Source organism: Gopherus flavomarginatus, chromosome 14 (assembly GCF_025201925.1).
Source record: "Gopherus flavomarginatus isolate rGopFla2 chromosome 14, rGopFla2.mat.asm, whole genome shotgun sequence".
Lineage (NCBI taxonomy): Eukaryota > Metazoa > Chordata > Testudines > Testudinidae > Gopherus > Gopherus flavomarginatus.
This window is the reverse complement of record NC_066630.1, coordinates 11,425,837-11,453,704: the sequence shown is the minus strand read 5'-3', so window position 1 is coordinate 11,453,704 and position 27,868 is coordinate 11,425,837. Positions and strand designations below refer to the sequence as shown.

Below are 27,868 nucleotides of genomic sequence, written 5' to 3'. Positions count from 1 at the left end.
ATCATGAAGGAAGTTCGGAGAGCATTGTGCAATGCATCAGCTGATGACAGTAAACTCTTACTTCTCAGCGCAGTGGGAAGTGTATTCTGTAGTGGCCTAGATTACTCATATTTAATTGGCAGGTTATCCAATGACAGAAGAAAAGAAAGCACTAGGATTGCAGAAGCTATAAGGTGACCCAAGCTTACATATGATCTCTAAATTATGAAATGCAGTGTGTGATTATAAAAAAATATTTGTCAGGTCCAAGAGTGTTATATATTTAAGTGTTGATTGTACGTTAATTTTAGTCCTACAAATTCATTTAACAAGAAAAAGGAATGAGTTTGCTGTAGCTTTTTCTTATGAGATAGAACTCTTATTTCCAGTACAATGTGTTAAGATTTATTTAGTTCCACTACCTCAGTGTATTTCAAAATTCTTCCTCAAGTCTCAAATTCAGATTGAGATGTAACTTTGTTTTTTAAATTAGCTGTGGCTTCATGTTTTAACATTGTTCCTCAAAGCCAGATATTTTACTTGTTTCAGTTTTCATCATTTTAATGAGTTTCAGTACAAATGGGGATCTATGACTTAGTCGTGTTATATTAATGCAGCAGGCATCTAATGTATTTCAGAACCTTCTTAGAAAGGTTTCTGATATTTTTCTTACATTTAAATCATGTAATTTATATGTAAATGTAGTTCTATTTTCATACCTAAAATGTGGTTTTGTTTAAAATAGATTATTTTAATAGAAATCCAGGGTTTATGAAGTGCTGTCTATAAATCAGTCTACACTATAAACCATCAAATGTTCCCATTATCCACAGTGGTATAAATAGATGACCAGATCTTCAGCTGGTGTATATCAGTGTTACTCCATTTAGAGTCAATAGAACTACATCTTTTTACACCAGCTGAGGACTTGGCTCAGACTTCTTATTTCCTACAAATATGTATTCCTTTTGAGAGAGTTTTCAAGTTTTATGCAGTACATTCTGACATTATTATGAAGGAATCCAACTAAAGGAGATGGTTTGCTATAGATCTGGACTTCAGCTATATTAGGACAACTTGTTTTATTGTTTCATGATATAAATCAACAGAATTATCTAACGGAAGCCAAGCCATTTTAGTAATGACCTCAGTCTGTTCATTACCAGTGTCTTAGGGCAGGTCCAGACTAGAGCTTTAAATCGATTTTAAGAGCTCTAAATCGATTTAAAGCTGTAACCGTCCACACTACAGAGTGCATAAAATCGATTTTAAGGGTCCCTAAAATCGATTTTGGAACTCCATCTAAACGAGAGGAGTAACCCCAAAATCGATTTCTTAAAATAGATTTTATGATAGTGTGGACGGACATCGAAGTTAATGGCCTCCGGGACGTATCCCACAGTGCTCTAGTGGCCGCTCTACACAGGTAAAGGTACTCTTCTGCTGGCCAGGTAAACAGGAAAAGCCCCGGGAACTTTGAAATTCCATTTCCTGCTTGCACAGCGTGGTTTGCTCTCGCGTTCCCCGGACCACCCAGCAAACCGCAGGGAAGGAGACCTGCTTGTTCGGGGAACGCAGAGCAAACCGGGGAAGGAGACCAGCTTCGCCGCGGTTTGCTCTCGCGTTCCCCGGACCACCCAGCAAACCGCAGGGAAGGAGACCTGCTTGTTCGGGGAACGCGAGAGCAAACCGGGGAAGGAGACCAGCTTCGCAGCGGTTTACTCTCGCGTTCCCCGGACCCCCCTGCAAACAGCAGGGAAAGAGACCTGCTTGCTCGGGGTTCGGGGAACGCGAGAGCAAACCGGGGAAGGAGACCAGCTTCGCCGCGGTTTGCTCTCGCGTTCCCCGGACCCCCCTGCAAACAGCAGGGAAAGAGACCTGCTTGCTCGGGGTTCGGGGAACGCGAGAGCAAACCGGGGAAGGAGACCTGCTTGTTCGGGGAACGCAGAGCAAACCGGGGAAGGAGACCAGCTTCGCCGCGGTTTGCTCTCGCGTTCCCCGGACCACCCAGCAAACCGCAGGGAAGGAGACCTGCTTGCTCGGGGAACGCGAGAGCAAACCGGGAAAGGAGACCAGCTTTGCCGCAGTTTGCTCTCGCGTTCCCCGAACCACCCAGCGCGAACTGACTGTGTGCCGTTTACAGGAAGGGGGGGGGGTGAAGCTGTACCCAGAACCACCCAGGACGGGGACTTTGATCCCATCATGCACTGGGCTAGTAACCCATAATTCCAAAGGGCAGGGACCCGTGCAGGAACTGTGGGATAGGTACCCAGAGTGCAACGCTCAAGCAAAAGATGGACGCCAGGGAAAATGGACGCTCAACATCGATGTAAGTACCTCTAGTGTGGATGCACAAAATCGATTTTATAAAACCTGCTTTATAAAATCGATTTTAAGCACATCGATTTTAGGCTGTAGTCTGGACGTGGGCTTGGTTACTGCAGTGACTATTGTCAGTTTCAGGGCAATTGCACCTGTATTTCTTAGGGTCCCAGCAGTCACCTCCCTTGGACAGAGATCCCGCATCGCACGCCATCCTGACTGGGCGTTCTTTAAGGTTATACAGTTCCTTGCCTACACTGTGATCTCCCCAGCAAGCTAGACTGCCAAAAAAGCTAGTGTTGGTGCTTTACTTTCTCCCTGGGGGCTGCCACCTGTGTATTGCCATCAGTTATAAGTTATCACACAGCTCATTCTAAGCAAGCACATGTATTCTTAAGATAAAAGCATTACAGGGAAAACATTAAAAACAATAAAAGAATCTACATGCATGCTAAAAAGCTTACCAGAGCTCACCCCAGCTCCAACCGTGAGCCCTGGTCAGTCCTTCAAAACCCACAACTGGGTTTTCCCTGTGGTAATATGTTCATAACTGTCTCAAATTCAGAAGCAGAATCTCAACTGCAGTACAACTATTTCTTTATACAGCTTGGGCATGTGATCTGCAGTCTCTTGGAACAGATAATCAGCAGACAATTACCCATTCCTCAGGGCATAGTTTCAAAAGGCTGAGTTTTTGCATAATTGGAAGTGGGGAATTTGAACTTACCTCTCCCTAAGTAGATTTCCTGAGGAATACCTCACATTTAATGTCCCAAAATCCATTCTTCTCTGACACATTTTCAATTTAGACCTTTGAACTCCCTGGCCTCACATCACATCTGCCTCCTGGAGAGGTTACATACAGTCCCTGCTCACCAAAATATATAAGATTTGCATTGAATACAATGGACCCCAAAGACACTTCAACTTAATTCAGTACGGTCTCCCAAGAATACACAGGAAATTGCCGTATCTGTCACAACTATTACAGTACAATTTGGATAATTCTAGTAGATATTTCTGAAACTTAAAGTAGAGAAAAATGAATGTCTTGTAAATTTAATTATATAATATTATGGCTTAAATTTTCAGAAGTGTCTTGTGAGGCTGAGGACTCCTGAAAGAGGCCTAATTTTTATGGGATGGATGTTCAGCACTTTCTGAAAAGCAGGCACCTTCAAAGTGTATCAAAATCACTAGTTATGTATGAAATTGTGTGTGTGTGTATGGGTATACATATATACACAATCAATATGTAAATACTTGTTTAATGTTTATTTTATAAATATGAATGACTAAATAAACATATTTATACACACAGAAATCCTATAGATGTATAGAGTCATACATATCCATTCAACATTTAAACAAGTATGGACCAGACTGCGATACTCTGACTCACATTGGTAGTGCCTTACTCCAGTCGCACTGAATAGTAGCTTACAATCTATGGAAGGAAGGGTATTGCAATATGGCCCCGTATAAACTCAATGAAATCTGGTATGTCCCTCATATAGGGCCTGACAACAAGCAGTGAAGTCAATTGGATTCTTATTTAAAAGGGATGTGGATCAAGTCCATTTTGCTACCCTTTCTTATGTTAAAATCAGTAGTAGTCTCAGAACAACATCATTCCTCTCAGCAAGAATGTCAGATTCTGGCCCAGTCAGATTAGATTTCATGAGCATGGAAATACAATATTCATAAACTTTTAACTTAACTGTCAATGCTTTTCTGTTGCTCAATCATTCCCTGAAAAGGGAGAAGCAGTTAACTGACTGACACAAAATAACACTGTAGAGAGAGAGAAAATGTTGCTTTGTCAGTAGTTAGGGTGCTCCAGTGTATAGTAACTTACCCGTGTCCATTCTCTGTATCAGCTGAGAATGGAATGTGTTCATATCAATATTATGAGATGAAAAGAAGAATTCTCACAGTGTATTCCTTCTGTCTGTGCTATAGCTCTCATATGTTGATCATAGCCTAAAACAATAGGATTGCAGTTCGTTTGTTTCACAGGCTCTTTAACAGACTAGAAGCCCTGATCCTGCAATGAGAGTGCTGTGTCCATGCCAAGCTCATTGCAAGATTCAAAAGTGCACATGAAGACCATATTTTCACGTCTCCTCTAGTAAAAACAAAAGCCTTCCAAACATAACATTTTCCCTTTTCACTGTAATAAGTTCCACTGTGCAACAGTATTTACAACTTCCAGTGCAATTCTAAGAATGTCCCCTCACATTCTGTTCTCCTCTCCTGGGGTCCCCCTTTCTCCTTATAAGGCTGTCTTGTTTCTGCCAGGCTGCAGATTGTCTCCCCATGCAGCATGTTTAGCTGCTGCCTCTGATCTGTGAAGGCAGCTGCAGGAGCAAAGGGAGTTCCCTCTGCCTTCTGCACCTAGCAGTCTGGGAGTCTTGATTTTCCTCTGCATTAGGCTTTTCCAGTTTCTGATCTGTACCAAAAATCAATAGGCTTGTGCCCATTGGTGCCCAGAATACTCTGAAATTTTGAAATTGATCAAGCTTGTCACATTACAGGCAGAGAAATGCGTTGAGTTAATCATTGGGCCTTGCTTTGGTCAGCGAAGCGTGATATAATTCCCCTTAGTCCCCTCCTTTTCCAGTAATACATCTCTGCCTTCTGAGCCCATCGATACAGTACTCCTCCTTACTCTACTTGCCTTGTCTAGTAACCTGTTCTGTCTTATTGTCTGTTGTATGGGGTGGAGCTCTTGACCTCCCTCTTCACTCCTTATTTCTCATGTTCAGACTCAGGCCTCTTAATATTGATCATACTACCTCTTTGAAAAAACACATCACTGTCACTGTCAGTCCCTTTCATACATTGTAAACGCTAATATTGGGTCATCTCGAAGTCGCCTCTTTTTTTATTTTGTTGTTGTTGAAAATAAACCCCTTTCTCTTATATCCCAATCCATAGTCACAGTGACTTCCGTGGGGCTAGTCACATGGTTAAAGTTAAGCATATACCTGTGCTTTGCTAAAATCAGTGCCTTAATCTTTCCATGAGATCTGTTATCATCTCCAGCATCCCAATCCTGCTCTCACATGCACAAGCATAGGTCCCATTGATCTCAACAGGAAAGCACATCCAAGGACAAATGTCTTTAAAGGAATCACGTTCTTCCACAACATACTCCATATGAGACTTGGGCAGTAACAGTATCACCTCTTGCTTTGCGTTTTCCTTCTGCTAATATCATTCAGTATTTTGTTTGCCTTCTCTCTTGCTGTGCACTGGTTTGATGGAACCCATAATTTGTCCATAAATACACCCACACTTTTCCTGATCAGTGTGCAGACTGTTCCGTTTCACACAGATTCCATACCCCCTTGTTCTTAGAAGGCAGGTGACTTATTTCAAAGCTCTTATTGCACTAAATTTACCGTTTTCTATCCCTCACCTAAATAAGCCAACCCATTTTGCATTTGACTGCATTATTTCCACTTCCCCTCTTTATTCCCCTCCCCCCATCAGTTCAAATTTGTTGTAAGAGGTGGGACATGGAGGTCTTTGTTATACCTTAATCTAAATCACTTCTAACAAAGATCCAGCATGTGACCTCTGGATACCACTCTAATAATCTCATTTCAACGTAGTTTTTTTCCAGTCTGTAGCTCCCCTTTGTGTCTTTCTCTTTCAGCTTGTGTGTACTCTTTAGATCACCCTGTTTTATCTCTGTTCCATGGCTCAGGAGGATACCTTACCATTAATCTTGATGCAGAGCCTCGGGTTCTTTAACAGAAGTATACAACAGTGCACCCATTGAGTTTCCCTCCTCTTTCATTCTGCAATATGTTTAAAGGATTCCATCAAGTTAGCTAAGCAAGACCACCTGAGTCCATGCTGGCCTTCCTTGAATAGAGTGAGAGCCACTAAGTATACAACCCATCACTTACTGGTCCAGAAATAATACTAGTCCTAACCATACCGAAAAAAGGTACCATGTTCCAGGCATTCCAGTTACTGTACACAAACCAAATACAATTTAAGAGAAATCATTTTCTATGCCATAGTATTCTTATAGATTAATTACAGACAAATCAGCTGAAGTGTTCATCTGGGGAAAGGCCCAGTAGAAGGCATAAAAACTGAGCAAAGCATTTGACATTCAGATCTGTTTTCAGATACATAGTTTAAACTCAAGAACTAATTTAAGTGTTTCCCTATTCAAGAACTTCCTTTTTTTTTATTTTAGGGATTTTGTAAAAGCTTTTATTCAATTTAAGAAGCCAATTGTAGTTGCTATCAATGGCCCAGCTCTTGGGTTGGGAGCATCTATCTTACCACTGTGTGATATCGTTTGGGCAAGCGAGAAGGCTTGGTTTCAGACCCCATATGCAACGATCCGACTCACTCCAGCTGGCTGCTCATCATATACATTCCCACAAATACTGGGTGTTGCTCTGGTAAGGCACTTTTCTCCTAGAATTGCTCAGCGGGCTTGGTTAATTCCATACTGTTTTGCACTGTTTTTATGACTGTCACAGAATTTGACACATTTTACAGTCTCTGGTTAAGAGAGACCCAAGGGACATGAGAAGAGGGGCCACTTTCAAGGATATGTCAGGAAAGGGACAAATTGCTTTGGCAAAGCTAATGTGGGAGGTTTCAAAGTATCTTTCTGCACCATGCTAGACTCATGCAACAGCTAATAGTTAATGCGGTACACTGGGGCTTTATACTGCTGTCTGCTTCACAAGTGTAAATCTGGAGTAATTCCATTAGTCACTTAGTTTACCCCAGTGTAAAAAAAGATCAGAATTTGACCCCCATAATAGCTTATACTTGTTGTCATGGATCAGTGTCCTATCATTGCCTATATACTGACAGTTACTCTTGTAAAAATCACTGACATCAATATGCTGATATGAACAGCTAATGTATTTTTTTAATTTGTCCATACAATGCTTAGATGTCACTGCCAAAAACACTTTATAAGTACTTCTCAGTAAGGAGAAGGATGAAAATATTTGCAAGTCTTAGTTGACCATAGCACCAGGCATATGTGGTCTAGGACAGAAGGAAATCACCACCCAGGAGCTTGAGTGAGCCTTTTCTTTTGCAGGCAAATGAAATGTTGTTCTGCGGGAGAAAGCTAACAGCACAGGAAGCCTGCAGCAGAGGACTTGTGTCACAAGTATTTTGGCCAACAACATTCAGTCAAGAAGTGATGCTGAGAGTAAAAGAAATGGCATCTTGCAGCGCAGTGGTAAGAACTCTATCAGTTTTTGTTTCTATCTGCTAGACTACAACTCGTATTAAGGAATTAAATAGAAACCTGTTCAGTTATAGGCAAAAGGAATTTATAAGTATAACTTCACTGAAAACAGGGAACGTGTGCTACAAGGGCTAGTCATGTACTAGAGAACTAGATTCTCAACTCCTGTAGTAAAACCTCTGGAGGGGAGGGCTAATAGAAGGAGGTCTGTGCAAGGATTGCTCATGGATTTCTTCCCAGGTTGTTTCACTTCCCAATATGGAATGGATTGTAGGGCTCACTGATGAACCAGAGGGATCCATACACAGAGTCAGCAGGAGACCTGCACCTCTGTGCAGACTCTCTGTCCCTCCCTGAAGCTTCTCTCTGCTCCCTGCAGCACAGCTCCAATGGAGTTGCATTTGTCACAGCCTTTAAAAAAGGGACACCCCCTTAGCCCCAGTGAAGGGGAGCCAGTGGAAGGGATGGGAAAATGTATGTCCACAGCTCCTACTTTCATCCAATCACCAGACTGCCAACTCCCTCCCTCCCTCTTCCCCTCCTCCCATAGTTTCTGACCTCACAGAGCATTCTCTTGAGGTCCATGTGGGAGAGGTGAGATCCATACAAGGATCTTGGGAGCCAAATCGGTCCAAGGAGTTATTACTTCCCTGTTTTCTGATTGCAGCGTGGCTGTTAAAACCCCTGCATAGCCCTCACTTTCCAAGGCCCTCTTCCTTGAGGCATGTATATTCTTGCATCAGCCCTATCTAAGGCCACGTCCAGACTAGGAAATAAAATCGATTTTAGATACGCAACTTCAGCTACGAGAATAACGTAGCTGAAGTCGAATTTCTAAAATCGAGGTACTCACCAGTCTGGACGGGGCGGCATCGATGTCCGCGGCTCTCCGCGTCGATTCCGGAACTCCGTTCGGATTGATGGAGTTCCGGAATCGATGTAAGCGCGCTCGGGGATCGATACACCGCGTCCAGACTAGACGCGATATATCGATCCCCGAGCAATCGATTTTAACCCGCCGATGCCGCGGGTTAGTCTGGACGAGGGCAAAGCTTTTAAAAGAAATGTAATGTAAACGGTAACAATGAAAACCACAGCCTCCCTAAAAAAGCACTGACAAAATGAAAGCAACTGGTAGCCATTTGTACTTAATTTTTCAGTTATACTGCATGCCCCTGGCATTCTTAGGGCTTGTCTACACTTACATTTTATAGCTCTCTAACTTGCTGGCTCAGGGAGGTGAAAAATCACCCCCTTGAGTGCAGCAAGTCTGTGCGCTTTAAAGTGCTAGTGTAGACAGGCTCCAAGCACTGGGAGCCACATTCCCAGCACTCGGAGCTAATCCCCTCGTGGAGGTGGATTACCCATCACTCGCACATGACCACACTCGCACTTCAAAGCGCTGCCATGGGAGTGTTCCCGTGACAGCGCTTTGAAGTTTCCAGTGTAGCCATGCCCTTAGCATTCCTTGACTTCACTTAGAAGACTTGTCATTCAAGACACAGTAGAGGCACAGAAGATTTTTAATTAAATCAGGTGTAGATTACATCTCAGAAAAGACACTCAGAACTAAACCCACCATGAATTGGTCTTTGGAAATGCAGCATAAGCTTATCGGATCAGGCTGATACATCCTATATTATATGAAATGGGAACTGCTCTGAATCTCATCCTGCATTCTTCATTCCCCCACACATGGATCAGGTGTACAATAGCATCTTCTACTGAAGTCTGCTAGATTGAAGGAAGGACTAGATGACCTCCTGAGGTCTCTTCCCACCCTACTTCTATAATATGACCAAGCATGAGCTACCTATCAAAAGGTTTAAAAGTTATAAAAGAGTTAGGAGTCTAGTAGAACAAATATAATGGTCTCATTCTAGCTCATTGTGGACAGTTGTGCATAAAAATACAAAACAAACAGAAAAAAAAACAGTAACCCTGCTGCTTATAATTGACCTGTTTACAGTCTATTGAGAAGAAACACAGTTCTGGAATAGTAACGAGTTACAGTCCAAAACTGAGAGGATACCTTAGTCTAGGACTCAGTTGTTTGGTAGAGCTTGCTCCATTTTGTCTCCCTTTTCTACAAACACTAACATCTTGTATTAACCCCCTGCCCTTAGAACACAGTGAAGCATGGAACATATCCCAATTTCATTTAACTAATAGAGTTCCTTTTGGGGTTTGTATGTAAAAAAAATGTAAAGAGAGACAACCTAATTTGGCTTAAGACAGTTTCTAAATTAAGGTGGCCTAAGTAAGGCCCGCAATAATGGAAGCACCTGAAATCACTATTTACTTTTGAAAATCATGGTACTAGAGCATAAATACAAATCTCTGTGCTGAGTATCAGCAACCTCCACTGACTTCAGGTGGAGTGGTGGCTGCTTAATACTTCTGAAAAATCAGGTCCAACTTCTCTACACCACAGAGATAATTATTTAAGTGTTAAAACACTATTAATACTGCTGTCCGTAATAGGTCGAGCAGATCAAAAATTAAATTAAAAAAATAACTGCTAATATTTTAACTTTAGGTATTAGAAGAGTCTAAATGCCTGGTGCGGAGCTTCCTGAAATCTGGACTTGAAGATGTGAATGAAAAAGAGTGTCAGATGTTAAAACAGCTGTGGAGTTCTTCCAAAGGACTGGATTCATTATTCAGCTACTTGCAAGACAAAATCTATGAAGTCTGAAGTCACAGTTTAACTTGGAGAGAAAACATTCCAAGTGTAAACAGAGTTCAACCATTACCTGTGTTTGAAAAGCGGAGGGAATGCATCCTTGAGATGAATTTGTGACAGTGTATCTTAATACATATGGTTGTGTCAATTTCCTTGTGAGTTAAATTGAGAAGTTACACAGCTGCTTCTAGCTGGTTTGATTTTGTGTAATCAAGATGGAGGCAGGCTTGGTCAGCGCACATAAATTCAACTGAGCGCTGCATCATTCACATGCTCATCCAGTTAGAAGTGTACATTCCACGTGCTGAAAAGCACTACTGTGGCCCAGTAAGGCACACCATCTGTAATGATTTATTTTGTCTGTCCTTTTTTTAACTTATTCTTGCTTTGCAACAAGTGTCTGTGCTGACACTGAGGGCTCAATCTGAAAATCAGGTCACAGTAACACTCTGCAGACCGAGATTATTATACTTCAGAAATCTTTTAATTATTTTTTTAAGTTCTAACAATGTAATGGAAAAACCTGATAATTTATATGTATAATATGTAAAGTTAGTTTTGAAAAAAAAAACCTACTAGGATTTTTTTCTTTCATTGAATTTATTTAACTTATTTATTTTATGTTTGTATGCAACTGTTTATTGATCATATAGATATTATTTTCATACTTCCCTTGACTGGATTAATGGTTTCACATGAGAATGTAAGTAGCCCAGTGCATTTTTAACAGTGAGCTGTGTATACAATAAAGAACATACAGAAATCACCAAATGTCTGGCCACTAAAAGTGACAGCCATGTACATGTTCCTTTATGTGTGAAATTGTACAAAGATGTATTGAAGTCAAGTCATAGTTTGTAAACTTGTTAAGGAAAATCAGTGGAAGCTGCAATAGTGAGTCCCACACAAGTCTCTCTTCACTTCCTGCCTTCTTGAGGAGCACTGAAGGGCTTGCCAACAAAATGCTTTAAGATTACTATTTTCTTATTAGCTGGACATTAATAACAGGGTGTGTGGTGCCCTTATGTGGCATCATAGTGTTCTTCAGGTTTAAACATCTCTTTTTGGTCTGAAGTCTACAAACCGACCCTTGTGAGCCTTAGTCTATCTGCCTGATTGCTCAGTTGTGGGATAATTAATACTTGGAGGCGTCTGGGTCTGGGATAGGAGTTTTATAAAAAGGTGCTAGGTTTTGAAATGGGTGGAAACAGTTTTTGTGTTGCTTTTCCAATACTCCATTGCTGGCCATCCCATAATCTGGTTATGGGGAAGCAAAAAAAAAAATAAAATAAAATAAAATAAAAAAATCTATGGCTGTCCATAAAAACAGTCCATGTTAAGTGGGAAAAAAAGAAATCTAATTTGCTCTTTTAAAATGTGACCCTAATACTTTTCAGCGATACTGAATTTGAACCCTGGATTCAAAAGTCTAGCAGGCAGTTAGGGAGGAAATAACATGAACATGTTCAGTGAATCGAACTGCCATGTTAGTATGCCCAAATCAAAATCTCTCAAAGCAGAAAATTTGCACCTTTGTTTCTTTAGTGATTTGTGCACTTGCTCTCCATCCTTGAGCTCACTGACCAGATTACAGTTTAAAAGAACCACAAGTGAGCTGAGGGGTTTGTTCATTTTTTCCTTACAATCTTTCAAAAAAGAGTCTCAAAGTCTGTGAGAGATTGCAAGCCAGCAATTCTAGTGAGCAGTAGGTTTCCACAGAGTCCATCCATCTTTTCGGTTTTCATAGTTAAAAGTAAAATACCTTCCATTTACATTCTATTTATGCTCCTAGGGCCAAATTGTGCCGTTGATTTTTTTTTTTTAAAGCAGAGCACTATGTTGAAGTCTGAACTCCCCTCCCCCCTTCTGCTTAAAATAAAAAAAAAATGGCAGAATCTGACCCATAGTTAGACTTTGTTTAAATGTCTTCGAAATGCAACATTGTATGTGATTATGGAGTGACTCTTATTTTTCAGTGGTCTAAAATAAAGTGTAATTCTTTCAGTAAAAATATGAAAATGGTTGATACAGCACTTGTTATATGTTAAGGGTTGCTTACTTCTTAGGCCCCCCTAGCAAAATTTAAATATGTGATCAGGTTACGCACATGCTTAAAGGCTTTGCTGGATCAGGGCCATAGAACCCAATCATATAAGCATGCACACAAGTCACTTACTTCAGTAGTTCCACTGACTTCAATGGGATTAGTCACGTGCATAAGTGTTTGTACAATCAGGCTTCCAGTATGAGACTTTAGAAAAAATCAAGAAAAGTATCATGATGCCCCAACTTTCATTTTTCCTTATACTGGTTCAGAGAGGTACAACTCCAGGTCATGTAAAATGTGTCAGTAAAATACTAGAAAGTTTATTTCAATACTGTGCTTGTTACATGTTGATATATCTAGGAAAATTGCTCTCTGCGGTATGAAGATGTGTTTTATCACAGAAGGTTTTAGAACAAAAAAGAATCATAATTCAATCAACTTTTTAAATGCACCATTTCAATTGCATTTTCAAATATTCATATTAATATTTTGTTTGACAAAGGAATGGTTGAAATATGTTTTTTCATAAAAGGCGCTAATCATATTTAATGTTTAATTATTCACGTCTAAACAATTACAATCTAGTTTCCATAGAATTTGTTTTACTTTCAGAAAAAGGCTAATAATTTCAAAAGCTTCCTTTTTGAGTATTTAAGGCTCAGAATTGATTTTTTTCTTCTGTTTCAGTCTTTACTTGCTATTCAGATACATAGATGTACTGTACATATTAGTCTGGGTACCTTTACTAATATTCACAGTATTTAAAAAAATAAATGCAATTTGTTGTTAAGTATGTTATTTTATTCTTGTGTAAATTGTTTTGTACAATCTTTAAGAATCTGCAGTTTTGCATTTGTAGATATTCAAGGTAAGCAATTTATTTTGTGTTGTCTTGCATGTATATTTTTTGCTGTAGATAAGTGTTGTTTAGTTTACTACTTCAGTACATTTCTGTTTAAATGAATAAGCTTACAAACTTTAATACAGTATATATTTTCAGAATATAAACTTTTATATTTCTGTGGTAGGTTAGGGTATGCGTTTTAGGCAATCTTTTTCACTACTATTAATTGTTCTTTTAATCTATAGTATACAGGTTTTGTGCCAATAGTTTTTCACTAGGATAAAATGCTCTTTTAATGTTAGGGATATACAGACAGGTTTGCTGGGGGTGGTGCACAGGTCTTCTGTTTTGTTTTGTTTTTTGCCAGCCTTGAAGTAACTAAGTTTAAAGTATAATTTGTAAATTTATTGCATTTGTGAATAAGCCTTACCATTAGGTACAACAAATCTTAAAACTTCACAACGGCATATGTAGTATTAAGGACTTCCCCAAATAATCTCTGCAAAACAGTTGGCAAAATCAGAGTACAGGGCCTTAGGTTTTTCTTGTGAAAAGGATAATACGGGTTGTTTGTTTGGTTTTTTTTTTTAACAACATAGTTAGAGACTTGTCAGTTTGGGCTTTATTCTATATAAACCGTGCATATTGTTCTCCCAACCACAGTAGTTAATCTCAGGCTTTTTGTGGCTGGGTCTATAAAAGTCAAATCTGGCTAAAGCCAGCACTCTTTAGGAGACACTAAAGAAGTTTACATAAGAGACATATAGACAATCTTAATCATAGTACATTTAAGTATTCGGTATCCTGGATGTGGTATCTGTGTCTACCCAGTTAACTGTATGTTTTAAGCCATATTAAATCTCTTTACCACTACTTTAATACTACACTGAAAGTCATTCCCTAACTTATCTACAGGTTGACAGGATTGTGATTTCTAGTGAATAAAAATATTATGCCTTCCATAAAAACAAAGGACCAAAGAACTACATTATTCTAACAAAGCATTAGTTACTTAGCAAATCAACTAGTCTGACATTTATAGTGACGATCAAATGGTCTCTTCCTGCTACAAACATTTCATTCTCATTCATTTTAAGCATAAGGGGGGAAAATGTATCCACTAGACTATTGGGAAATGAGCAATGTTCTGCTAAGCTGGCATGTCTATTGGTAAGGCTTATTACCAAACCTCTGAGATGAAGCAAAGAACCAAAAATTCACAAAATCTGTCTATGTAAATTTATTTGATTTCAAACTAGTAACTTGCACAAGAAATTAAAGGTAGAACTTTGCAAATTAGGCCCTTACGTTATTTTGTCAGAATGTTATGGAACAGACTAAAACCGTTTCTAATATTTGTAATGATGAGTACATAATATAATATTATAAGGGTACAGGCACCCCTTCATCACAGTGTTGTAAATATTTTCTGAAACTGGTACAGTACAGAGGGACTTGTATCTTGATATATCAAATATTGACTGTCTACATCAAATTGTACACAATATATTTGTTGATGGTCCTGTAACTAGTGTATGGACACATTTCTGGGTGCCTTAGAAGTTGTATTTTTCATGTGTGTTAATATGCAGTATTTATACATTGTGAAAAGCTGCTTTGAATAAAAACATTGAAACTTCATTGCAATTTAGTGATTTTCAAATTTTACAGGAATCAAAATGATTTTGGTAAATAGATGCCATACAGAAAAGGGGGTATTATAAAGTGATATGGTAAAAACATTGAATAGGCTCCTATATTTTATAAGAAATTAGGCATACCGAGGTTTTTATTATGAGAAGACATTAAATTTAAAACTAATCATCCATCCAAAAATTGCAAAGATCACAGCAACAAGAACTGCTGTTAGTAATGTAATGAGTCTGACTTCATTCTACCTGACCTTCTGTTCACATCCAAGAAAATTAGCAAAGAATCATTGTCTTCAATATAATTTTCTAAGACTACTTCTACTCCACCATTGCTACCACCCTTGCTTTGACATATGCGAGTCATACGAAATATGACACAATATGGCTCATGCTGCTCTAGCGCCTAGGACTGCCAGCAATGATGCAGTTCTAAATACAGGGGTGGCTGTGCTAAGAGGTCTGGCTTTGGAAGAGTGATTCTGCACACAGGACTGTACTGTGCAAGAGGCACAGAGCCCTGTGCTGCAGCCAGCGTGGAGCAGCACCATCCCAGTGGAATTTCAAAAGGGGCACAATCCTGTGGATTCGTCTATGCATAGAGCTGATGTGCAGGCTGTGCCATGCTTAGCGCCTCCTCTCTGACCTCTCTATGACCTCGGGGTCATAGAGAGGGAGCAGTCGGTTAGTTCCCCCTAAGCAGAACAGCAATACAAGAAACCTCTTGTGATGAGGCCTGGCTTACCGGTGGTGCTGCGTAGTGGTAAGGTCACTGGGTCCCAACTCTCCCGCGTCTCCAGCATCCCTCACCACCTTTTGGTAGGTAGTGACTCGGCCCTCTGGCTGGGTTGACAATTGAGTTCACCCCCTTCCAGGGTAACAGAGTCCAACAAAACATAGAGGCCAGTAGCCTCACAAAAGAAAGGGTCTTCAGCCTACCTGCGGGCCCCCATATGTGGCATACCCTTAACACAGGGCTTACAATGTCTTTAGCCTCTCCTCTGCCAGGGATAGGGGGATTTATGCCCCCTCCACAAGTTCCCAGGCCCTCCCTCTCCATCAGTCTCTAACCGAGGGTGCTAAGACACCCTGGAGTGCTTCAGAGCTGCCTCCCTGGGCTGCTTCCCACTACTGGCTTCCCCACAAGGCCTCAAAGTCTTGCACTTAAAGTCCAACCAAAAATAGCACAAACAACTGAATCTTCAGCCCACCTGGGCTCAGCTGCTTGCTGTCTTCTTCCAGGCTAGCTCAGTTTCACACTAGCCCAAGTTTCACTCCCACTACCTGAGGCTGTCACACTCTCCCTCTGCCCACAGCTTCAGGCAGGCTGCAGTCCCTGATCAGCCTCTGTCTTGTCAAGCTTCCAACTCAGGACTCTGCCTCTCAGGCTTCTCTCAGCCCAAGAGAGAAAACTCCCAGCTGCCTCACACCTGGGTCTCCTCTCTGGCCCCTACTCTAAGGCTTAGAGTAGCTACCATTTGCAGGATTCACCCTTACTCAGGCACTCCTAAGATAGGTCTCTCCTCTGCCATTTAATCTTCCTCCCCTCCCCACCTTGTTAATCTCCTTCATCAGCTGCAGCAGGCTTTACAGGTGTGGTGGGGTGGAGTCACCTAAACCCAGAATCACTTCTTAGCCCCTTCTGGCCTAGTGTGGGGTTTATATACTCCATCACACCCCCTGGCATGGGGCATACAAAGGAGGGAGTTTTTTGCATAAGGACCACAAACAATATGGAGTCAACCCTAAAAGCAAATCTCTGCACCCACACAAACTCCCCTTAACTCTTGATGTACTTGGAGACTTGCAGTGTCAGGGCCTTGATCGTTACTATTCTTTAACTGCACACATTATCTAACTTCCACAATCTGTGCAACACTAACTCACCTCACAGACTGGCAACTCTTGGGCTGAAAGGGATGAAACATACATGCCCCTTCCAAAACTGGAAAACCTATTGTTTTTTGTCTACAAACACTGAGACAAAAGTGACTAAAAGTGCAAATGTATTGACAGAGATTTGCCTTAGGGGAATGGGGAAACAGTTTCTAGCCTTTACGGTTTTGGAGAAAAGTTTGAAAACATGACCTAAAAGCAATCTGAAGGCTAAAAAAAAAAGAACCCAAATATTATTTTTTTTAAATACCTCATGCTTTTTGAAGAGTTGGGGTTGGCAATACTGGTTTGTATATTTACAATTTATTTTGTCTAAATGCATGGAAGCATGTACTGTACACTAGTATTAGAGAAACAAACATTATTTACTCAGAGGCAACAGTAACATCATAAAGAAAAGATTGAAAATGCTGAAATTCACTTTAATGGAAAGCTGCATAGGATAAATCGTGTGTACACTTCCAAAGGCATCCAAACACTTTTTTACACTAGTGCTTACTTCCATTAAATTATCATTTTAACACAGAAGCTAAATTTAAACAAAAGAACTAGAAAACAGTCATATGCTATCACACAAAAAACGTGCTTAGCTTTACAGTTATAGACACTGGTAGGTAGTGGGGTCAGCCATCTATAGCAAGGGACTGGGAGCCAGGATTCTTGGGTTCTATTCCTGGCTTTGATTGGACTTGCTACATGACTTCATGGCAGCCCAGAGGTGGGCAAACTACGGCCCACAGGCAACATCCGACCCACGATACCGTCCTGCCCGGCCCTTGTGTCCTCACTGGGGAGGCTGCTCCCAGCCCCTCCCCTGCTGTCCCCTCTCTGGGTGGCGGGGCTGTGCGCTCCAGCAGGGCAGCGTGTCTGGCACCAGCCGGGTGGCGCGGCTGCCAGACATGCTGCTTTGAGCAGCATAGTAAGGAGGTGGAGGGTTGGGGGGGGTTGGATAAGGGGCGGGAAGCAGAGGGGTGGTTGGATAGGGTGGAGGCTCGGGGGGATGGTCAGGGGATGGGGAACAGGGGGGTTGGATAGATGGAGTCCAAGGGGGCCTGTCGGGGGGCGGGAGGGTGGATAGGGGTCGGGGCAGTCAGGGGACAGGGAGCAGGGGAGGTTGGATAGGGGATGGGGTCCTGAGGGATTGGTTAGGGTCGGGAAGGTCTCAGGAGGGGGCAGTCAGGGGACAAGGACCAGGGGGGGTTGGATGGGTTGGAGGTTCTAGGGGGGCAGTCAGGGGGTGGGAAGTGGGAGGGGGTAGAGAGGGGGTAGGGGCCAGGCTGTTTGGGGAGGCACAGCCTTCCCTATCTGGCCCTCCATACAGATCTGCAACCCCGATGTGGCTCTCAGGCCAAAAAGTTTGCCCATCCCTGTGCCACTTAAATTTTTATACCTCAGTCTAACCAGCTTTAAGAGAATGAAATAATACTTGTCTCCTTCACAAGAGTGTTATGAGACCTAATCAATGTTTAACACTCGGAGGCCTAATTGATGTTTGTAATGCTCTGTGGTTGCATTTATATAGAACTTTTCCTCTGAGGCCACTTATAATATCATCCTCGGAGGACTTGAACACATATAATTTAATCTTGTTTAACCAGCACCATAGGCCAACAATTATTGATTTATATTTAGTAGTGAAATACTGTACTCTTGTCATGGGGTAACACATTGCAGTTTCCCTTGAAAGACAATCATTTCCACACGGTCTGCAAGCTAGTTCCTAAATATGGTGTTTATGCAGTGTTAACGACACTGTCAACTTTAAAAAACGTATGTTGTACACAAACACGGTCCTTCATTAACAATACTAAAACCCCCTCAGATTATTACAGGGGAAAAATCTAGTTTACATAGCACTACTTATGTTCCTTGTTTCCTTTCAGCATTTCTCCCACCGGGAACAATGGAAATCAACAAAGTCAATTTTACTTCTGTTTTCACTCAGGGCTGCCTACACTGCATCTGTGCTATTGTAGTGTAGACACTTCCTACATAGGTGGAAGCGAGTTTCCCTTAGATGTAGATAATCCACCTCTCCGAGAGGTGGTACCTAGATTGACGGAAGAGGTCTTCTGTCGCCCTAGCTGCACCTATAGTGGTGGTTAGGTTGACCTAACATAACTATGTCACACAAGGCATAACATTTTTCACAGACCTGAGCAACATAGCTAGGTCAACCTAAGCTTCAGGTGTAGACCATGCCTCAGTTTGACATGTCAGCTTTCAGTGCTGCAATTTATATATTGTGAGCAGTTGCTTTGGATAAAAAACACTGACACTTCATTTCTTTGTATTTTCAAAAACTGCAGAGGAGTGCTTATTACTTTAACAGCTCCCTTTTTAATTGGAATTTTTTTTAATTGGGTACCAGTCCTTTTGAGCTTTCGCTTATAATAACTTCCCTTTACAAAATGTAACGTTGCATCCAAATTGTCTAGATAGTGCCCTATAATGTATACAGGGAAGAAAGAAAGGGAGAGAGTATTATTTTCATTTTTAAATATTTATGAAATGCTAAGATATTATAGTCATAGAAATAACAGGTAAAATTTTCAAAAGTGCCTAAATGTCATGACTGAGATGTGGTCAATCTGATCTAGTGGCTAGAGAAGGACTCGGAGCCAGGCCAGGTCAGTTTGGATACCAGTAGATCAAAGTCTGAGATATGCCAGAGGGCAAAAAAAGAGTCAGGTGCCAGGGTTCAAAAAAGAACTAGATAAATTCATGGCAAATAGCTCCATCCATGGCTATTAGCCAGAATGGGCAGGGATGGTGTCCCTAGCCACTGTTTGCCAGAAGCCGGGAATTGGCAACGGGGATGGATCACTTGATGATGACCTGTTCTGTTCATTCCCTCTGAAGCACCTAGCATTGGTCACTGTCAGAAGACAGGATACTGGGTTAGATGGACCTTTGGTTTGACCAAGTATGGCTGTTCTTATGTAGGAAGCAGGCAGGATCAGGCTATCAGCAGATCAGTGACAGCAAGTAGGAGCAGGCAGCACAAGGGAGGCTGTCCTAAGCAAGGGAAACTGAGTTGCATGGACATCTTCCTGTTCCTGTGCTCAGTTTAAATACAAGCAGGGAACCGGTCAAGACCCCCACCATTCTGCCAATCAGATCTGAGGACCTGAGTCCTCTGTCAGAGTATAGCTTCTAGCTCTGGCAACTGTGAGTAAGAGCCTTTAGACAAGGGTTTGAGACCTACAGTTCCTGACATCACCCCCTCACTAAGGGGTGCCGTAGGGTGAAGTGGGACTTTCGGGGGTGATTCCTATGGAACACTTGTGCAGAGTGAAGTGTATATTTTCCACTGGCTCCAAGGTACGCTCCACAGGACCATGCTCCTTCCAGACAGTAAGCTACCAGAACCCGCCATGTTTACATTTAGAGTCCAGGATCTTGTGAACCATGTATTCCTCATGGTCTTGTACCTGTACTGCTGGAGGAGGTGGCTGGCTTCTGTGAGAGAAAGGGTTTTCCATGTAGGATTTCAAAAGTGATATGTGCACAGATAAGTCTTCAGAGAGTGGGGTAGCTGAAGTTCAAAAGTGACTGGATTAACCTGTCACAGGATGTTAAAAGAGCCAAGGAACCACAAGTTGCAAGCAGGTCTGTCTGTGTGGAGATGCTCCCTGGAGAGATACTTTTTCTCCCATTGGGTAGGTTTGGCCTTGCTGTCAATGCTGGTCTGCATACCATTTATAGTCTGGTCTTGCTTTTTCCAGGTGATCCTTCGCTTCTTCCTGGGCCGGATGAATCCACTCCTGGCAGCGATCCTTCCGATTCCAGGGGCAGCCGCACAGGACAGGAGGAGCTGCCGCAGCCCTGCAGGTCCCCCGCCCTGAGATGCCGCACTTCACCATGGTGCCAGCGGCGGTGGCGGACAAGCAGCGGGGGGGACTATGACACAGCCTGGAAGGGCTGAGCAGAGGTGGACTCTGGAGACCTGGGTTGGGCATGGGGCCCCACGGACCCCTACAACACGGCCAGCTCCAAGGGTGAGTCGGGCAAAGTTCCACCAAATTCACCGGCCGGCCTCTCCACTCCTGTGGGGGCGAGAAATGCCCCTTGGCTCCCAGGACATCAGCAATTGTGGGGGGGTTCTTCTGGGCGCCTGCAGGCAGGCGTGGTGGCTGTGCCCCCTCGGCACACTGGGATCAATGGGGCACCAGTTTAATAATGCTGTGTAGGGCCCCATAAATCCTAAGAATGGCCCTGGATTCCAGCATCATTATTCCTTTTCTATGGGGGGTGAGTTGTCAACAGGATACATCCACATGCATCAGCTCGGTGGGATGCACTGATCAACAGGTAACAGAACAGAGGTTAGGAGAGTTGCAAGACACTTCTTTTTTCCTCCTTCATTCCTGTAACCGGTTGTCTGCACGGACGATGAGAGCCACAAAGCCATCCAAACTCACAGGCATCTCCATCTGGACCAATTCATCTTTAATTTCTTCTCACAGGCCTCACCGGAACTGGTACATTGCACTGCCTTATTGCAATCTGTATCAGCCATGAGGCTGCAGAACTGAGCTGCATAGATGGCTATGGTGCCCTGCCCATTGGAGCATCCTTAGGGCAGCCTCCACCATTCAAGCTCAGTGTAGATCATCAAATAGCACCACCATGGCTTGCAGAAAGACCTCCCAGCTTGACAGTATCAAGTTGTCACACTTCAAGAAGAGGGAGGCCCAGTCTAATGCTTCCTTGGACAGCAGGCTGATGACCAGGCTCAACTTTCATAGAATCATAGAACTGGAAAGTACCTCGAGAGGTCATCTAGTCCTGTCCCCGGCACTCAAGGCAGGACTAAGTATTATATAAATCATTCCCTGACAGGTGTTTGTCCAACCTGTCCTTAAAACTCCCCAATGATGGAGATTCCACAACCTCCCTAGACAATTTATTCCAGTGCTTAACCACTCTGACAGTTAGGAAGTTTTTCCTAACATCCAATCTAAACTGCCCTTGCTGCAATTTAAGCCCATTTCTCCTTGTCCTATCCTCAGGGATTAAGAAGAACAATTTTTATCCCTCCTCCTTGTAACAACCTTTTATGTACCTGAAAACTATTATCATGTCCCCTCTCAGTCTTCTCTTCTCCAGACTAAACAAAACCAATTTTTCAATCTTCCCTCATAGGTCATGTTTTCTAGACCTTTAATCATTTTTCTTGCTCTTCTCTGGACTTTCTCTAATTTGTCCACATCTTTCCTGAAATGTGACGCCCAGAACTGGATACAATACTCCAGTTGAGGCCTAGTCAGCGCAGAGTGGAGCAGAAGAACTTCTCGTGTCTTGCTTACAATATTCCTGCTAATACATCCCAGAATGATGTTTGCTTTTTTTGCAAAAGTGTTACACTGTTGACTAATATTTAGCTTGTGATCCACTATGACCCCTCAGATCCCTTTTCTCAGTACTCCTTCCTAGGCAGTCATTTTCTATTTTGTATGTGTGCAACTGATTACTCCACTTAGGAAGGAACACTTTGCATTCGTCTTTATTGAATTTCATCGTATTTACTTCAGACCATTTCTCCAGTTTGTCCAGAGCATTTTGAATTTTAATCCTATCCTCCAAAATAACCCCTCCCAGCTTGATATCGTCCGCAAACTTTATAAGTGTACTCTCTATACCATTATCTAAATCACTGATGAAGATATTGAACAGAACTGGACCCAGAACCGATCCCTGCAGGACCCCACTCATTATGCACCTTCCAGCCTGACTGTGAACCACTGATAACTACTCTCTGGGAACAGTTTTTCAACCAGTTATGCACTCACCTTATAGTAGCTCCATCTAGGTTGTATTTCCCTAGGTGTTTATGAGAAGGTCATGTCAGACATATCGAAAGCTTTACTAAAGTCAAAATACACCACATTTACTGCTTCCCCCGTATTCACAAGGCTGTCAAAGAAAGTTATCGGGTTGGTTTGACACAATTTGTTCTTGACAAATCCATGCTGACTGTTACTTATCACTTCATTATCTTCTAGGTGTTTTTCAAATTGATTTCTTAATTATTTGCTCCATTATCTTTCCGGGTACAGAAGTTAAGCTGGCTGGTCTGTAAATCCCCTTGTTGTCCTTATTTCCCTTTTTATAGATTGGCACTATATTTGCCCTTTTCCTTTGCACCATCAGTAGTATCAGACTGAGGATGCATCATGAACAGGCAGTGACATTGCTTTATAAAACCTCGGACTTGCTGTATCGGGGAACAGAACTCTGCGAGCATGCCTGGAGTGCAGCATTTTTTACTTGCTCCTGCAATAGTTGGTTTCCTGAGCTCAGCTGCACAACCCAAGCCTGCAGGGCTTGGTTGTTTGCCTGAAAGCAGGCAGCTCTCTTGAGCATGTCCAATGCTCCCAAATAATTAACCAGATCCATTCTGCCGGCCCTGGGCCCACTTCTGTGCCCTAACTGGTCCATGCAAACTCTCACGCCTGGGACATGGACACTCTGACTTAATGGACTGAGTGGGAGCTGGGAACCAGGCCGGGTTGGAAACCAAGAGATCAGAGTCTGGGACTAAAGGACTTATGGAAATGTCTGCACTTCAAGCTGGGGGTATGATTCCCTGCTTGAGGAGACATACCCTCATGAGCTATAATCAAGCTACCACACTAAAAATATAAGTGAAGCTGCAGTGACACAAGCAGCAGGAGGGGTTAGCTGCCCTGAGTACATACTCATCCAAAACACTAGGCATGTACTTGGGGTGGCTGGCCCCTCCTATAGCTTGTGCTGCCACAGCTACACATTCTAGCATGCTAGGTTGATCAGAGCTTAAATAATAATATATGGAGATATACCTATCTCATAGAACTGGAAGAGACCCTGAAAGGTCATTGAGTCCAGCCCCCTGCCTTTGCTAGGCAGGACTAAATACTGATTTTGTCCCAGATCCCTAAGTGGCCCCCTTAAGGATTGAACTTACAACCTTGGGTTTAGGAGGCCAAGGCTCAAATCATTGAGCTATCCCATCCCTTGCATGGATATGTCTCCTTGAACTGGGAATTAACCCTCCACTAGTTCCCTGATTGAGCCTAAATTCCACCTTCAATAGTGACTTAGGCACTTGGGAGCCTACATCCAAATGATTTTCAATGAAACTTAGGCTCCTTGGCACCTATCTGAGTAACTTTTGACTTAAGTGCTTTTGGAAAAATGCCCCTCATTTACTAATGATATTTTAAAAAATTTTATCTCAGGTGTATCCTGTTTAGTCCTCAGAAGAAACTGCAGCTGGATAGGATGAATTTCTTAGAAGTCTAAAGATGAAATGTGCTCTTTAGAAGGAAAGAACCCTGTAGCAACTTTGGGTGAATTGACAGAGATGAGTTTGACCATCTACAGTGTCTTCCCTGAACGTACAGTTGAAAAGAATAAATCACCTGTGGAGCATGGGGTGGTGGTATAGGTTAATGTACTAGCAAGTTACAGGGAAGAGGAACTCACCAAACCCAATGCCTGTAAAGATCCTCCCTTTAGAGAAAAGTAGACAAAAGAACACATTCTGTTTGAGATACCAGAAAGAAAATATCCAGGCAATAAATCAATGTTTTCAAACAAAGGCAGCATTAAAAAAACAACCCAAAGCACTATCTCACTATGACAAACCCTTTCTGGTGTTGAGCCCTAGTCCTTAGACAGGGACAATACTACATGTGGGAGGAGCAAGGAGAGGCTTGGAAGAAAACGAGGGAACAGCTCATGAGAGGACTTCATGGACACCATGGGAAAGCATTTTCACACGCAAATTGGGTGATCATCTAAATGAGCGGAGACTCCATAACATGGAAGAATGGGAGGTTAGGACAATGAAGAGGAGAACACCAAGGTGAAATTGTGGTTCCATTGAAAAGTTGATGGCAAAACTCCTCCTGAGTTCAGTGAGACCAGGATTTCACCCCCCGTTCCTCCCAGTGTCTTGCTACTGTTGAGAAGACTCTCACAGGGTCGACTGAGCTTAAGAAAGTGTGACACAGTCCTGAGTATGTCTTTCAAGTCTGATTTCTCCATCTTAAAAGTCAAAAAGCTCTCCAATCACAGCCCGGAGAGGGTTTCAAGTTACCAGTAAAGCTGGAGAGACAGCCAGTGCTAGCATTTATACCATTTGCACTGAGCTTGGAACATTTTGCTTTAATTCATACTGTTCTTTCTTTTAGTTTTACAAATTTGCTAATTACTGATTTATCATAAAAATAGAATACTTCAGAGCCGTGTTGGATTCCAATTATTGTGTCCGTCTGGCCTGACATGGTAATTTTCACCTGGAGCAGTCGAAGTGTATTTTTTCAGTAAGAATGGAATTTCTCATTTAAATAAAAAGAAAGAAGCAGTTTGTCATTTAGCAGGGAACAAATTAATTGCCAGACAAGGACTGTGAGGGAAAGACACAGGGACACAGAAGAAAAGAGGAAATAATTTTTGTAGAGGAAAGTCTGTATTGACGAGGATAAGCACTGAAGATGGGTGTGCTAAAATATCTACATAAATGCATACAACATCCCTTTTTCTCCTATAAACATTTTTGAGTTTACATTTTATCATATGCTAGGCTCAGTTGTTTGAATGACCTTAAACTGGACACATCATTTTTGTATAGAAACTCATTTGCAGAATGCCATTTTACTGGTTTCTGTGAAGCTCCCAGCACAAAAATAATAAACAACAATTATGCTGCTTACTGTAGCAGATACAACCCTGGAGGGGACTATAATCCTACCTGTCCTGCAGGCAACTTCCATGGAATAACATGAAGTTCCTGTAAAGCAAACACTCCCTTTCCTGCAGGACAGGAAGGATGATAACACTCCAGAATTATACATAGTACATACACTACCTCCAATGTCTCCTCATGCATCAAGTACATCAACAATGGAGTGCCAGGATTCCAGTGCCAGGATTCTTTCTCACTCCCTGGCTTTATAGATCATGGAGATCCTCGGCTGCTCTCACAATTTGCCTCTACCTCTCTGTCAAGGGCACGTTTTCCCCACTGATGGTAATTCACTCTAAGAGCTCTTAGATCTTGCTCCATATTATCCCGCCATCTTCTCTGAACTCCACTGCACCTCCCTTTAGCAAACTATAGCAGAGGCCAGCAATGAAGACGGTGACTTGAAAACTCCTGAGCCAAGCAATTCAGTCTTTTCTACTGCACTCAAGTTTTTATTCACTCCTTACTCAGGTAAAAATATCATTTGCGTCAGTGGGAGTTTTGCAGAGTAAAGACAGCAGAATTTAGCCCCCTGACTCTCGTCAGTTTAAGTCAGCCTTTTAGTATTTATTAAATCAGTATATTATTATTGTGATTTTTGTTGTGCTCAGCCCCCAGAATAATACTTCCCAAAATTCTCAAAGCCAAGCTTCAAAAACCTACTTTCAGGGGATCAGCTGTGGGTTTGCCACAAACCCTGAGTAAAAGGCCATGTGTGGCTGTATTGCTATTAGAACCAGACCAGTAACCAACTCTTGGAGAGAGATGTCTGGTCTCTGGTTGCCCCCTTGCTCCATGGGTGAAATAATCTGCACCATCCCTATATCTGGATCAGTGGAGTTGGCTGGTATGTTGTGGGGGAGAGAGCTAATGCTTCACTTATTCATCGTAACACCAACACCCCGTCCATTTACACAAGAGGAGAAATAGTGGCTTTGTAGAGCCTGCTGTCCCCTCACCATACTGCTACCCATGATATGTCCCCTTACTCCCATGCACAGGCAAATAACTGCCAACTGATGTGCCAAGACTACTTCTGCCCCTGCTTTCCCTGCCAGCTCTGAACTCCAGCACCCTGTGTTGCTAAGCCAGACATGCCGGTCTGCTCCAACACAGACTCAGGGTCTGAATTACTTGCCCCAAAGCTGCAGACTTAACTGAAAGCAACTTAGAGAAGTGTCTTTGTCTTTAACACTCAGATGCCCAACTCCCAATGGAGTCTAAAACCCAAATAAATCCATTTTACCCTGTATAAAGCTTATACAGGGTAAACTCATAAATTGTTCACCCTCTATAACACTGAGAGAGAAATGCACAGCTGTTTGCACGCACACACACCACAGGTATTAATACATACTCTGGGTTAATTAATAAGTAAAAAGTGATTTTATTGAATACAGAAGGTAGGATTTAAGTGGTTCCAAGTAGTAACAGACAGAACAAAGTGAATTTCCAAGTAAAATAAAACAAAACACGCAAATCTAAGCTTAATACGGTAAGAAAAAATACAGATAAGAACCTCACTCTTAGAGGAATTCCAGTAAACTTCCTTTTATAAACTAGTCTCCTTCTAGTCTGGGTCCAGCAATCACTCATACCCCCTGTAGTTACTGTCCTTTGTTCCAGTTCCTTTCAGGTATCCTTGGGGGTGAAGAGGCTCTCTCTTTAGCCAGCTGAAAACCAAATGGAGGGGTCTCCCAGGGGTTTAAATAGATTTTCTCTTGTGGGTGGAGACCACCTCCTCACTCCTATGCAAAGTCTAGCTCCAAGATGGAGTTTTGGAGCCACATGGGCAAGTCACATGTCCATGCATGACTCAGAACTACAGGTAGCAGCCATGGTTCACATGCTACCTTGAACGTCCTCAAGTAGACTTCTTATGTGGATCGGAGCATTCCAAGATCCATTGTTCCTTAAGTGCTTCTTGATTGGGCACTTAACTTTGCAAATTCCTGTCTAAAGAAGCTGACCAAATGCCTTACAAATCTTACTTAGAAATCAAGCAAGTATACAGCCAATATTCATAACTTCAAGTACAAAAATGATATATGTATACAAACAGGATGAATAGATTCAGTAGACCATAACCTTTACAGAGATAACTTACATGGCACATGTAGCGTAAAACATATTCCAGTTATGTCATATTCCCATAAAGCATTATGGGATACATCGTCACACATGGTATGACCACATCTTGAATACTATGTACCAGATGTGGTTGCCCATATCAAAAAAGATATACTGGAATTGGAAAAGGTTCAGAAAAGAGAACAAAAATTATTAGGAATATGGAACAGCATCCGTATGAGGAGAGATTAATAAGATTCGGACTTTTCAGCTTGGAAAAGAGATGATTAAGGGGGGATATGATAGAGGTCTATAAAATCATGACTGATGTGGAGAAAGTAAATAAGGAAGTGTTATTTACTCCTTCTCATAACACCAGAACTAGGGGTCACCAAA

At 42.1% G+C, this 27,868-nt stretch overlaps 1 protein-coding gene across 1 annotated transcript in view; it reads left to right on the top strand.

The window, feature by feature from the left end:
* The window catches only part of CDYL2 (chromodomain Y like 2), an 80,296-nt gene extending 65,535 nt beyond the window's left edge, over positions 1-14,761 (top strand). Inside the window, exons 4-7 of the mRNA XM_050922870.1 lie at positions 1-173; positions 6,521-6,731; positions 7,391-7,534; positions 10,083-14,761. Of these exons, the coding sequence (XP_050778827.1) occupies positions 1-173; positions 6,521-6,731; positions 7,391-7,534; positions 10,083-10,241 (687 nt within the window). The 3' untranslated portion in view covers positions 10,242-14,761. The remainder of the gene's footprint in view (positions 174-6,520; positions 6,732-7,390; positions 7,535-10,082) is intronic.
* The last annotated feature ends 13,107 nt before the right edge of the window (positions 14,762-27,868 follow it).